Here is a 13,911-nt window from a genome sequence, read left to right as displayed (position 1 = left end):
TTTGTCTCACGGATCCGGTTCGAAGGACCAAAAATGTATAAACTTGTATTAGTAAATTCAGCTGCGATTGCGATAATACAGATCAAGCTTAATAGTAAGGCGTGTTGGGCTGGTTTCCGATGCTGAGACAATGAGAGACGTTGTAATTGACGGTGCGGGTGTCGAGGTGGTTAGATCCCAGCAGGTGGCGCACTCGAAGGCACGGTCGCTCGGGTGGTCGACCGCCTATAACCTAGGAGGTGTGTTGATGCGAGATGTACCTGAGAGTTGTAACAAACGTTTTAGCTTAAGTGTTTTATGTTCAGTGTTCGGGGGTGGTTAGAGAGCAATGTGGACTGTAGTTTAGAAACGTGATCTGGAACTAGAATAATGGAACAAGTAGTTTCCGCGACGCAGACAGTCTGTCCGCGGTGGTGGTACAGGAGGTGGGCCTGAACGTGGACCATTCAGGGTCAGGGTTAAGATGGCAGATACCGAATGAGCTAGGCGTGTTCGGTCTGAGATGATGCAGGTATCGAATGAGCAAAGCGTGTTCGACCTGAGATGGTGATGGCATCGAATGAGCGTGCGTGTTCGATCGGATGAGCATAGCGTGTCCGATCGAAACAGCGTTGCGTATCGAGGATGGTAGATACCGAATGAGCTAGGCGTGTTCGGTCTGAGATGTTGAGGGTGTCGAATGAGCATAGCGTATCGACGATGGCAGATACCGAATGAGCATAGGCGTGTTCGGTCTGAGATGATGCAGGTATCGAATGAGCAAAGCGTGTTCGACCTGAGATGGTGATGGCATCGAATGAGCGTGCGTGTTTGATCGGATGAGCATAGCGTGTCCGATCGAAACAGCGTTGCGTATCGAGGATGGTAGATACCGAATGAGCATAGCGTGTTCGGTCTTGTGTATAGTGTGGTGTGGTGTGACGTGGCGTAACGTGGTGTAGCGTGGTGTGGTGTGGCGTGGCGTAGCGTGGTGTGGTGTGACGTGGCGTAACGTGGTGTAGCGTGGTGTGGCGTGGTGTGTCGAGTGGTAGTAGGCTCGCTGCGGTATTCGCTGGAAGCTGGCTTCGAACGGAATGGACGAGTCAGTGACATGTTAGCTGAGGCCTCGATTCTTCCTCGGGTGGTGGGGTGGCTCCCCTCCCAACGGCTTCCTTGTGAGACATTTAGTGGCTGCTGGTGTTGAGAGATGGCGGTGGGTGACCACATTAGGTTTGAATGTAGCAGTGGTGGTGATTCGCTAGATAGCAGTGTGAGTGCTAAGAGAGATCTTTATTAGTCTGATGTTAAAGTTTTAACACATTTCTAGGCACTTTTTGGAGGATTTGTTAAGTCATTCCAATATTATTGGAATCGTATGGAACAGCAAAAATAACATTTCAGTTGTAGCTGTACTTTATAATAGAACTAATCTTTTACCTGAACTGAATAGAATCATAAACATAAGCACAATAAAAAGATAAAATGATAGGTACTCCATTTTATATAATTGTAACGCCCTCTAATGCCTAATAGCAGTTGAGTTTTCATGAAAAGCTCGCTATTGCTTCCACTATCAACAGTTTCCTTTACATTAACGGTCGGTGTAAGTAAATCTCGCGTTTCCTAACTGTAAGGCCTTCGTGTTGCTTGTCTCTTGCTTAGAAGACCAAAAAATCAATAATTTTCCGATGGCAGCGCCCCAGCTGTGAATGTCCTGCGCATAACTCCTATATTCCATCCCTTATTAACCTATGTTCTATGTCTCCCTTTAAGCTAAAACTCGGAACAGAAAAGCTCGTGCGCTGACAGAACCCGCAGTCAAATGCGACTGATTACAATGTTGACGCCGGTCTAAATTTTGCATCACCTGATTACCCCAAAAAGCAACAACTAGGAATGTAAAATATAAACTGTACATACAATACTATCTAGAGATTAATTAAACAACGTTAATAATTATTGCTAATATAAAATAATCAAATGGTGCAAGTAAGTACTTATTAAATATTAATTAGTTTGAAATAAAAGCTTTTTATGTAGTATGTTAATAAATTATTCACAATTTCATCGATTTTTGAATTGTTTTGCGTTTCTTTGTTATAGCAATGTCGAATATTGAACTTAACAGTGGCATTGGTGATAGGACTATCTATTTACAACATCCTGCTCACTGTAAAACTGCTTTCCAGGCAGGAGCACGATTGCCCACTGCCTCAGCAACACTCATCACAGTTTCAACACATGCACTTTCAAGCAAATCAGCCTGTGCAACCTGCAGTACTAGAAGAGCTTCCAGAAGTTGTGCAACAAGTCCATCAGGAGCAAATACAAAGGCCTCAAGTTCCACCAGAACATATGCAACCATGTGTTGATACTCAAAATAAACTAATTGAAGCAAAAAATGATGAAGAGCTTTTTGAATCGTTAAATTTAAAGCTTGGTCGATGGGACAATCGACTTCTGTACAAATTCTACGATAATTTCCTCATTGGAGATAGTTTTACGGATCTAAATGAGAAATTTTCAGTATGCCTGGCGACGCAAAGCTCACTGGATAAATTAAGTTCGCTAGTAGAGGTGAGTCAAATGTGGCACGGCGCCATATCAGCCGCATTGTTTGCAGCTGGGGAGGAGGAGCTTAATCTGCTGATGTTGTACATAATTTATTTGCGGCAATGTTTTGACCACATTAAACAACGTGTAAATTTCCACTTGGCTTTGCCTAAGGATCGAATACCGGATGGTGTACATGTTGATGTCGAAGAGTTAACTAATATGGACTGCAACACTCCAGATATAACACTAAAAATGCTCACAAGTCGCATGAGCAGTCAAACAACAAAATGGCGGATCAAGAATCCGTACCCGCAGAACCATCTACGAAACTTAGCACGCAAGAATTGCGGTAGTAAACATGTGTTTCTGACTGATGTTGATATTATTCCTAGTCATGACTTTGTTGAGAAGTTGGATACATTTTGAATAGCTATAGGTGCACCAAGAATTGCGCGTATGTGATCCCCACGTACGAACTGGACAATAGGGTGAAGTTTCCTGCCAACAAAACGGAGCTAGTACGATTGGCCAATAAAGGATTGGCAAGGCCGTTTCATCATAGAGTGTTTATTTATAATCAATATGCGACGAATTTTACTAAATGGCAAAACAACACTCAATCTGATATGAACGTTCATGTTAGTCACAAAGTAACCAACTTCGAATTTTTGTATGAACCCTTTTATGTGGCAGTTGATACTGTTCCTCCACATGATGAACGATTCATTGGTTATGGTTACACAAGAAATACGCAAGTATGGTATCTTGAATTGAGTTAAAATGCTAGGAAATAAATCTGATTTTATTGTAGGTTTACGAAATGTTTGTAGCCGAATACGAATTTTTGGTACTTTCTCCTATATTTACCGTTCACTGGGGGCTTCAAGTGAAACGCAGCCGCCCTCCATGGCGAGAACATCAAAACAATCAGAACCGCAAGCTTTTCGACACTTTCAAGCGTGAAGTTTTTATGCGATACAAAAAAGATCCGCTACACATGATATCACCACTCAGGCCTGCTTAACTTTACTATGTATCGCCAAAAATCTTTATTTTCTACTTTGGATGTCGAAAAAATGAAATAACTCTCGAAATCAGTTTATGTGATTTTCCCCTAGATGGTGCGAATGTAGTTTTGTTGCAAACCAAAAGCTTGAAGATTAACTTCGATGCAAGCCGATCCAGGCAACCCAAACAGCTGGAAAAATCAATTTTTTAACAATTTAAAGCTTTAAAAAATATTTGAAACCAGTTCAATATAGATATTTATTCTTTAATTATATTTATTTATTTTATTGTATACACGATTAAATCATGCCGCCAAAGCTAAAATTTGTTGAAGGTAAGCCACAGTAAGCGAATTCAAATAATCAATGATTTGCCGCTGTTTATAACCTTAAAGTTTGTGAGTTTATTTGTTTACTTGTTTATCTGGTCGCAACATGGAATTCGCATCAGGTGAAAAAGTGCTGTGCTACCACGGTCCGTTGATCTATGAAGCAAAATGCCTCAAGTCTACCGTGACCAAAGACAAACAGGTCAAATATTTTGTGCATTATGCCGGCTGGAGCAAAAGGTAACACCTTTCTTTTCAAATGCATACTTTAAATTAATCTCACATATGCATGGCTTCATTTTAGTTGGGATGAGTGGGTTCCAGAGTCGCGAGTACTCAAGTATAATGAAGCAAACGTGGCGCGACAGAAAGAAGTGCAAAAGAATGCTCCTGTAAAGGGCAAAAAGACCAAAGCGAAAGCAAAAACTGATGTAAACACTTCCAAAGTAACTGATTCAAGGGCAGGTACACCTGTGTTAGAAGCAGTAGCAGACAAGAAGACACCAAAGGCCAAACAACCTACCATACCATCAAGCAGTACAGAACCAGAAGTACAGAAAAAGAAGAGAATCAAAGTTGAAAGCATTGCAGAACCTGAGGAGGAATTTGTTAGCAAAATTGAGGTCAACATCAAAATACCTGAAGATCTTAAACAAATACTTGTTGAAGATTGGGATCTTGTTAACAGGCAGAAAAAATTGTGGTTGTTACCAGCTGCTTTGACTGTTGAGGAGATTCTTGATAATTTTGTTAATCACATGAAAAGCTCCCACAAAACTGCATCAGAATCTTCCATAAGAGAAATTGCGAATGGCTTTAAAGAATATTTTAATACAATTTTAGTTACACAGTTGTTATATAAGTTGGAGAGGCCACAGTATTCCGAATTTGTTGAGGAAGAAGAAGTTCAACCAAGTCAAGTATATGGAGGTGTTCATTTATTGAGACTGTTTGTTAAACTAGGGGCCAATTTGTCTTACACATTGCTGGATGATCACAACATTCAGTTTCTCGTCAATCGCATACAGGATTTTTTCAAATATTTATCTAAAAATAACTCATCTGTGTTCAATATTGTGGATAGTGTTACGCCATCACAAGAATATTACAAGAAAGCCGCTTAAACTCAAAGAAATACAATTAATATATCAAAGCTTTCCATATTATATTACCCTTTAAAAGTTGTGAAATTTGTTATGCTTATAAGTTAAATTTCAAACTAGTTGAATGGGTTTATCGTTTGTTTTTTGTTTTATTTTGAATAAATGAATTTTGCTGTAGGTTATAGAGGCGCGAATTCAAGCGCGCGCTAAGCAAGCAAACAAAAGGTCGTCGGTTAAATAAATTAAATCGCGTCGCAAGCAAGAACAGCACGATGCATGCGGGGCAGAGAATAATAAAGTGGTCGTTATCACTTCCGCCCAGTTGGTGATGGCGCGCAGGTCGCCGATGCAAGGACAATGCATGCGGGGCGATAGTTCATCTCACCTAGTGGTTTTGAACATTTGAACTGTTTGCGGATTATATATATTGTGTGATGCCAACAACCACAAACTCGTTAACTATTCACAGTCAGTTTTTAATTATTATTTTATGCCATGTATTCGTGTCATTATTCAAAGTATGTCTTTAGCTTTATAAATATTGAATTTATATTTTGATCACACCCTGTGTGCAGATTGTATGTGCTTGCCCGTGCATATTAAGCGTAATTAACGTTCGCACTCACGCAGACCGATTTATGCACTTGAAAGCAAACAAACAAGTTACGAAAAAAGGAATGAGAGAATTTATATCGGCTCATTCATCTCGTTAATCGAACATGTGAGCAAACAATTATAGCCATCGTATAAGTGGACTTCAGTATTTCATTACATAGTTTTATGTCGACGCGAAAATGTTGATCTACGAATAACTGCGAATGGGATGAATTCCTTTGGTGGATACACTGGCTGTAGAACAGCAAATACGCCTTTGTTGGTCCCTGGGTGGAAACCAAAGAAAAGTGCTCTCAGTTTTTCGCCGAAACCCCGTAGCTCGCTGACACAATAGAAGACGAAAAACTTACCCAGGGAAAAACTGAAGAAACGAAGATGATTGTGTTGTCGGCCGGCCGAAAATGCGGCGGACAAAGCGGCGCGATACATTCGTTCAAGGGGTGAGTAAATGAAAGCGGGCAAATCCGTGGAATACGCCCGAGGAATGGAGAGGAACTTACGAGTAAGAGCATTTTCGGGACGTTCGGGCGTCTCTCGACGGCGTTGATGATGAAGTCGAAGTGAACTCACAATTGAAGTTTATTCTTGCGTTGTTTAGTGTCCTATTGGGAAAAGGCCACAAAATTGACGCTGTGGAGAGTGTTCAAATTGTAAAGTCATGAGCTTCTGCTCTTTCAAAATCAAACGAATTTTTATACTGCTTTTTAAAACTGTGAACATGTTATTCCTGAAGACAGCTTAAAGTTTACAAAGTGTGAACCCTTCTGACTTGTAGACATCTAGACACTCAGGCAAAATGCTGTTTACTTTATTATGAAATTAAATGGCGCACGGTTCTGAATTAATAAGACAGGCACGGTGCTCCCTAGGCGTAGCAAAATGATGAAGCTAAAACAACAACGAAGAATAGACGTTTCCGCGGTTTTCCACCGTTGATGGACGTTTGCGGGCACTTAAAAGTCGGTTGAAAGACGCTAGGATTCGCAGTATTCACGCCTGGCGCCTTGGACCCAAACGCAAATTCCGGGTTTGAAAATGTAACTATGTTACGATGTCGTCCGTCAAGTGGAAAGTTCGTGCTAAACGCCAACGTCAACACGTACAAACACTTACGAATTCGGCGAATTTCCAGCGGAGATTCATGTCGAGATGCCCCGCACAGCTTGATGTCAGAGATGGGTGTTTAATGTTAACGGGTGACAATATGAATTAGTCATTAGTCGTCGTTGTGCGGCGCGCAGCGTCCTAGTTAAACATTTTCCTGGCGCTACGGTTATGAAAACGACCGCGCAAGCTCGAGTTGACGATCGGCGGAGGGCGGTGAAATTAATTAGATTCAGAGATATCGGTGTCGCGACGACCGTGTCCCACGGCGTGAGAGAAAGCTTTAATCCGTCTTTGATTATTAAAACCCATCGGGCGGTTTTCGTCTGGCGAGGGATTCTAAGTCCAGTTAATACCCACCGACTATGCTGACAGGAGAGACTACAGGAATTGAAATTTTAATACTTTAATAATAAAGAATATGAAAATTATTTTTAGAAGATATATTAATATCTGTCACAGAATGGAGATTATTTTCAACGTTCAAATTTCGTTTTATTTTTGCATGTTTGATTGCGTTGCGAGTGCGATTTGGCGTTTTTAACGGTTTTTTTTGCGTTTCCGCCATTCGCATCGTTCTTTGCAGTCAAACGTGAAAGCGCGTTGCAGCGCTCTTTTCATTTGCAATTATTACGCCTTTTATTGTGAGCGCGCATTCGTTGAGCGACGATTTTTCTCGCCCGCAGCACGCAGAAAGCGATTCGGGCCATGATTTGGAAAGGGATTTTTTGAGAGGCATTGTGCGCTTTCAAATAAAAAAAGAAAGCCTCTCCGAAACTGTAACTGAAAAGCGTGAGAGTTTTCAGTGCTAAATCACCCAACAACTGAATGACACAAAAAAACCAACGTTTTTAATTACTGCATTTCGCGACGTAGAAAAATATTGCTGTTTGAGTCAGTTAGCATTGAAATCAAAATTAGAGACACGTTTGAATTTCACTGAATCCAAAAGTAGCAGAAGAGTTAAAAATTTTCCAGTCGTTTGTTGCTTCAAGCGCTTCAAGTATTCCTTGAGTTATGTTTCTTGTTGATTTTTCTTCATTCTTTTTTTCCGGGCGCTTTCAATTAAGAACGGCGGCATGAAATAGCGCCGGTTATTTATATAAATGCCCTTTTCAATTAACGCCATTCCGAATGTATTATACACACCGCGAGCACTTAAAACTGCAGCGACGGAAGAAATTACGAGCGCGACGCGGACGTCGGGAATTGCAATTATTTTTCATAAAACAAAACGCGCACAAATTAAAACAAAAAGGCAACCGGCACAAAAAAGCGCCTCCTGCCGCAAGCGGAAAAATTGCGGTCGGAATAAAAATGCACGCCTGCGTTGAAAAACTCGACACGAATATTACATAAGCGAGTAAACGAACCGGCTTTTTTGTCGGTTGAATACTTATTTTAATTACAATTTACGGCTGCATTGTAATGAACGAGGGACGCGCAAAACTGTGGAATAAAATATAACGTTTTTATTTATTGTAGTTTGGTGTTTTCATTAGAAGCATTCATAACCGCATCGGTGAAATGGTAGTGTGGCGCTTCATCAAGTTAATTGCTTTTTTATACCATGTTTATATTGATTAAAATTGGGAGCAATTAAATAACTATTGTTTGTTTCGCTTATTAAAAATCATAAATGTAATTATTTTTTACTCCAAAATCACAACTACTTTCCAGATTTATATTTTTATATAAAAAAAAAGAAATTTTTTCGTAATGCGGTCAGCAGCTTTTGGCGTTTTCCCGGTTTTGAAAGGTATTACGTTTTTTTCTAACCGCAAACGACTTTGAAAATCGTGTTCGGCGAACAGCTTATCCCAAGTATTACAAAAATAAAAGACTCAATATGTGTTTTCGTACTTTGAAGCTCCAAAGACGCAAAAACGATTCACAGAAAACGGACGTCGATATAAAAAAATATACAAGCGGCGAACAAAAAAGAAATCAACACTTGAGACGAAAGTTAAGTGTGAACCGTCTCTCAAAAAGTTATATCTCTACGAAAGTTGAGTTTTATTTGATTTTGAGATCTTTTACTTGAATATATTTTACCGGCACACATAAAATAGATTTTTATTTCTATTTATATTTGCAGAGTGAATAAATTTAGTTTGCCTGGTGGCTAGGACAAGTTGATTTTATGATAGGCAATTTCCTCAATACTTAAATTTTAAACAATTCCGAAGCAATCACAATTTTATTTATCAATTTATGATGTAAGGAAAATATCTGTGGTCATAAAAGTTTAAAACCACTTCCAACTTTATTACCACGATTGTTTACGTTGGGTACGCACTCAATTACACAAAAAAAAGTATTAAACTCCCTCACAATTTTGATCGATGAGAAATTTGGTGTGTAAGAGTGTTGAACAGCCGAGTCGATTAATCTTGAGGGCATTTTCATGTGGTTAGTCGACCTGTAGACGTTGTTTCGTAAATATAAATTGAGAACTCGCCTTGCTACTTTTCACCCTCTGTGTTGTGGGGGTGCCGCAACCGAAAACTCCCTGACATGGGAAAACATCGGACGCGACAAGAGATAAGTGGTTGTATGTGGCCACCTTTGACATTGACTCCATTTGCCAAATTCGTATTCGCATTCAACATTCAACGTCTACAATGAACTGACATCAAAGATGCTAGAAGTGGTTAAGTAAGGCTTTCTTCTGATCTTAAAGCTTTTAATGTGATTGTACTTGTAATATAAATTGTAATTATTTTACGAAAATCCACTTGAAAATTACAAAATTGAAAACTTGTTTCAAATGTGGGCAATTTATTATATTTTTACATCAAACGAAAAACAGCAAACAGTAACTTTAAAATATAACCAACTCATGAAAACAATTAATTAGTTAATTAATTTTTTAGAGGAAACGTTCAAAATATTTTCGAAACATAATTAATCAATACAGGCTTGTTGTTTGTTCGTTTATTGAAATTTTGAGGTTAAAAAATCTATATTTTAGTTCAATTTATCATAACCTATCTTGGGGATAATATTAGCCACATTGTGTTTGGTCCTTTCTGATATTGTTAATGATAGTAGAAATGTTGTTTGCATTGTTGCAAACTCGGCCGAGTTTATGTGGGCAATTATCTTAAAGCGGCGATGTATTATGCGCCTTCTTATCGTGCCGGCAGTGTCCCAAGCGCATACAGATTGTTCCTTAAGCGCGCCAACGCTTTGCATACTCATTGTTGTCAGGTCTTTCGGAAGTAGGCCGAGCACAACATGTAGGCTGTTGTAGGCGAAGGAGTTTTTGCCGAGCATAAACCGTTTGCGTATTACGCTCGACCTGCCGGTTTGAGCTATTCTATCTCTCTAGGATAATATCATAACCTCCTTGAAATTGAGATTTTTTTCTATACAAAATTGCCGGCGCAAAAACTTGCGAAATTTTATGCTGGTAATTAATTAAATTTTAATCTTATATTTTGGGAAGTAAGGATTATGTGTTGTGCAGCTTACGAAAATTGTTTTCTTTTTCCTCTTCTTGTTGTTGTCGGTTTGAAACTGTATTAACTAGAACACACCGCTGCAACTTTCCACCCGCAGGATAAATACGAGTGTCCTTTTCTCCGGGTGCTATCTTTGCCCGCCAGCGCGTGTTTATCTGTATGCCGGAAACGTGCGCCGACCGACCGGTTGTTGTATCGCATTTATTCGAGGCGCACACATCCGTCTGCGCGTTTGCAGTCATAGACGGGCGAAACTTCGGGGCTAGATTTAAACCAGTTTCAGACTTTGCCGGAGGCGGCTTTTGTCTGAGGCCTCATTGTGTGTGGTGTGCGCAGACAATTTCAGCGTCGCGCAAATCCACTGTTAAATAATGCAAAGCTCGCCGCTCTTGCGCTAGCGCATATTTGCTCGCGAAAAACCGCACTATTTACTAGGTTGAAATTAATTAATTAAACAGGGATGATTTGGCTGGCGTTGAGGCGGTTTGGCGCAGTGGTGCAAGGACTAGCGCTTCATTAAGACTACTGCAACTACCGAATTAATCCGGCGATAATTTTACGCCCTTACGTAAACTGAAGTGAATTTGCAAACAAATTTTATTGATTTCCAGTTTTTGTAACTTTTTTTCATGGTATAAATTTTCTTTGACGTTGCGATATGTTTACGTCGCGCGATTGTCAGCCTCTGATAGATAGTTGAGCGGCGGCAATCAATTACACTCGGCATGAAGCGACGTAATCGAAGCGTCCGAAGTGCTCCGCGTCGAAGGACACAACAGGCGTTCGATACGTGGCTGATAAATGTGCGTTTCGATTTTCGCGTGAAAGATATGCCAGGCGATGTGTTAAGGAAGCAACGAGCAGAAATAAGCCCGAGTGGAGTTCATTCCATTACGGAGATATATTCGGATGTAGACCAGAATTCGGAAATTCGCTGATGTCACCAGATGCTAAGCAGACGCAGGCGGAAAAAAATCCAGGTTTACATCAAAATTTTATTTTTAAATCTTACGCCTGTAATGTTTGACGTGAAAAAAGAAAAACGTAATTAAATAATGTACTACCCTTGGTTGTGCTTAGAACTGGTCTGCAATGGTCCAAAAACACTCGAAGAGAAAATAAGTTTCCTCACTGTGGCGTGCAACATGCAGCAGGCGTCGGTAATTTCCCCCGGGAGAGAGGGACATTGTCCGACCGCCACCTGTCGTCCTGTCATCCACTAAAATAGCTTTCCGCACCACTACCGCTCTTCATTCCTGTATACAGTTTGACGCGAAAATCGAGTGCAAATAATTGTATCTAATTTAATTATGCATTGACTACCGAATTCAATTTATTTAATGATGAATTAATTTGCGACCGAGTTGAATTAATTTTGAAGTCATCAAATTGATAGCTATCGGGTATTAACTTTGGAATTAAATTTGTGTGTAGGTTGAGTTATGGATACACTTTGTGGGGTGCGCCTGCATTTAGCCCGATGGACGACGCGGAACGCGAGTGACAAATGGCGCACTCGCCGGGCTCGTCATCCGCCGCCGGAGTGAACCCAAAGTGCGTCTAAAGTGAAGATTTCTATTAAACTCCTTCTAGCGTTTTGCAATTTCCTCATCGATGCGCCTAATACCAAAGGCTAAATTTGGTTATAAACTTGCGCCTGCGCAACACTTTTGATAATATTGTTTTGAACAGCGAAATTTTTATTGTTGTTCGAGTACTCCATTAAATTGCTTTCATTTATAAATTGCAACTCTTCCAGCACTTTCATTCCTGTGTCATTTTTGTACGCTGTGCGTTCCGAATCCAATTATTTACATTCCCAGCCCAGGTAGCAGGAACAATCAAAGTAAGTTCCCGAAGAGACAAAGCCAGCGCTCTGCGTCCTGCGGCGTAAATAAAAATATAAGCTTGTTTATTTATCGTGCGCTAAAATAAACAACAAGAAATGCAATTTGCGGTAGTGTGCTCTTAGTAATACCATCATCTTTCGGGCGGGCATTTTTCCGACATCAATCATTGTCACATTGCAAAAATCCTGCGCCGCTCCAGCGCCATTGCGGATGCGTTCCGCAATGCGAGCTGACATATTTTCACGCAGGAGATATACGACCGGGAGTTTCATAATTTTCATTATTGGAAAATATCAAAAACAATCTTTTTTTTCTAAATTTAGTCGTATTTAAGTAACATTTATCAATATTACAAAACTACATTTTGATTCAATCTAAAACCAAAAAAGTAAATTTTAATCTGATTATCAAAAATATTCGTTTTTGGTATGTCTGCATATCTGTTATATTAAACGTTATTAAACTCAATTTTCATTTAAATACCTGCGGGCTATTTCCTGTTTGCGAAGCAAATCGTGCGCCAACCAAATTGACCATTGTTCAGGCACACTCTTATTGCCATTAGTAAGTTTCAAATGTCGGATTAAGTTGACCGAAGTAATGCAATCCTGCGAGGGGTCCGAGTTGAGCATTTGTATGCGCCTGCTGGTGAATTGTGAGTATTGCTGCTTCCGGATTTGCACTTTGAGTCACAGTTGGTGCGCTCGTGAATTATTACAAATTACCAAATTTCCACTGCAAATTAATTACCGGACTGACCAAACGGCTAGAGCTATCACAAATTCTATTATAGCGATAACATCAGAAAATTGAATCAAAAATATTATGAAATGCTTCTTATAGTTCCAGATTGAGTAAAGATTAACTGGAAAGTGCACCTGCATCATGATAGCATCTGCAATATCAAGTACTACTGCATAAGCCGCGACCGCAAAATAATTCTGCATTTGACGGGTATTCTTATTTGAACATGTCACATATATTGCACAAAATATGAAATACGAAAATACAGGATGCAGAAAATATTATTTAATTTAAATTGTATGTTAATCTAAATTAAATTCTTTTAGTGAATTTATCATTTATTCATTTTGAAAATAACCCTGTAGATTTCTTTTATACATATGAGAAACTAGTATAAATAGGAAATGTGTTTGTATGTGCTCGTATACGTTTGAGAAGTAAAATATTCAAATTGTATTTTCCTTCTCACAGGACCGGCGACGCCAGCCAGGACCGTCTAGGCCCATCCATCCCGCCCTGAATATCGACTTCGTTCAGAACGTTCGGTACGTTTCCAACATTTATTCTCCGTTTTCTATGGACCAACTAACATTGCTATTTCTATTAGATTACTAGAGAGTAGCTACATACAGTACGTTTCAACATACAAAATATTTTTGTAAAAACTTATTTTGAAATATTATTTTTATTGGAGAAATATGCGTTTTATTTTCTATATGTTGAATTATTTCATACCTAAGAATAGATCGAGTATTCTTATGAGTGAACACTGTGTGACAAAAGGAACGCGACTTTTTTTTTCATGAGCGTGGGCGGCACGTAAAAATCCCAAGAATCGCGAGAACCGCGCAAAATATCAAAGCCGACGCGATAAAATTCAATTCACTCTATTGTGTGCGCAAGCTCGCTTTCTTTTCATCTGCATTTTTACTCAACTTTAGTTTGACCCAAACTGAAACCGAACTGACTTCATTTTTATTTTTTATTTTTTTTTAGTATTTTACTATAATTAACTATTAACAGTAAAGATTGTTGACATGAATAATAAAAGTAGAGATTTATAACGATGCATCACTCAATCAACGTCAGTTATATCAACAATGTCATCAAAAGAGACTTTTGTGTTTATTTGTAACTTTTTTAAAACTAATTCGGTT

General features: G+C 39.4%; 2 protein-coding genes across 2 annotated transcripts; both read left to right on the top strand.

Annotated features, from left to right (window-relative positions):
• Positions 1–1,772: 1,772 nt before the first annotated feature.
• On the top strand, positions 1,773–3,629 carry LOC135800916 (beta-1,4-glucuronyltransferase 1-like). Its single transcript, XM_065314245.1, is given in 4 exon segments — positions 1,773–1,968; positions 2,083–2,956; positions 2,959–3,290; positions 3,347–3,629. Coding segments are annotated over 4 exon segments (1,428 nt in total). The 5' UTR covers positions 1,773–1,959; the 3' UTR covers positions 3,560–3,629.
• A 108-nt stretch (positions 3,630–3,737) lies between these two features.
• Positions 3,738–5,024, top strand: LOC135800917 (mortality factor 4-like protein 1). The gene is made up of 3 exons (XM_065314247.1): positions 3,738–3,877; positions 3,994–4,111; positions 4,176–5,024. Exons 1-3 carry the CDS (start codon positions 3,850–3,852, stop codon positions 4,993–4,995), a joined length of 966 nt encoding a protein of 321 aa, XP_065170319.1. The 5' UTR covers positions 3,738–3,849; the 3' UTR covers positions 4,996–5,024.
• The last annotated feature ends 8,887 nt before the right edge of the window (positions 5,025–13,911 follow it).

Source organism: Atheta coriaria, unplaced genomic scaffold (genome assembly GCF_025399875.1).
Source record: "Atheta coriaria isolate IRGN ID8LTWV9N9 unplaced genomic scaffold, Caltech_Dcor_3.1 hic_scaffold_10_pilon, whole genome shotgun sequence".
NCBI classification, from domain to species: domain Eukaryota; kingdom Metazoa; phylum Arthropoda; class Insecta; order Coleoptera; family Staphylinidae; genus Dalotia; species Dalotia coriaria.
The sequence above is the reverse complement of the archived record's forward strand: the minus strand, read 5'-3'. Positions and strand labels throughout refer to the sequence as shown.

What these genes read in the sequence shown, in the direction of transcription:
- LOC135800917 (XM_065314247.1), top strand. Translation starts at nt 3,850, where the DNA reads ATGCCGCCAAAGCTAAAATTTGTTGAAG. An exon ending in AAAGCTAAAATTTGTTGAAG is followed by an intron (nt 3,878 to 3,993) that starts GTAAGCCACAGT and finishes AATTCGCATCAG; the next exon opens with GTGAAAAAGTGCTGTGCTAC. An exon ending in TATGCCGGCTGGAGCAAAAG is followed by an intron (nt 4,112 to 4,175) that starts GTAACACCTTTC and finishes GCTTCATTTTAG; the next exon opens with TTGGGATGAGTGGGTTCCAG.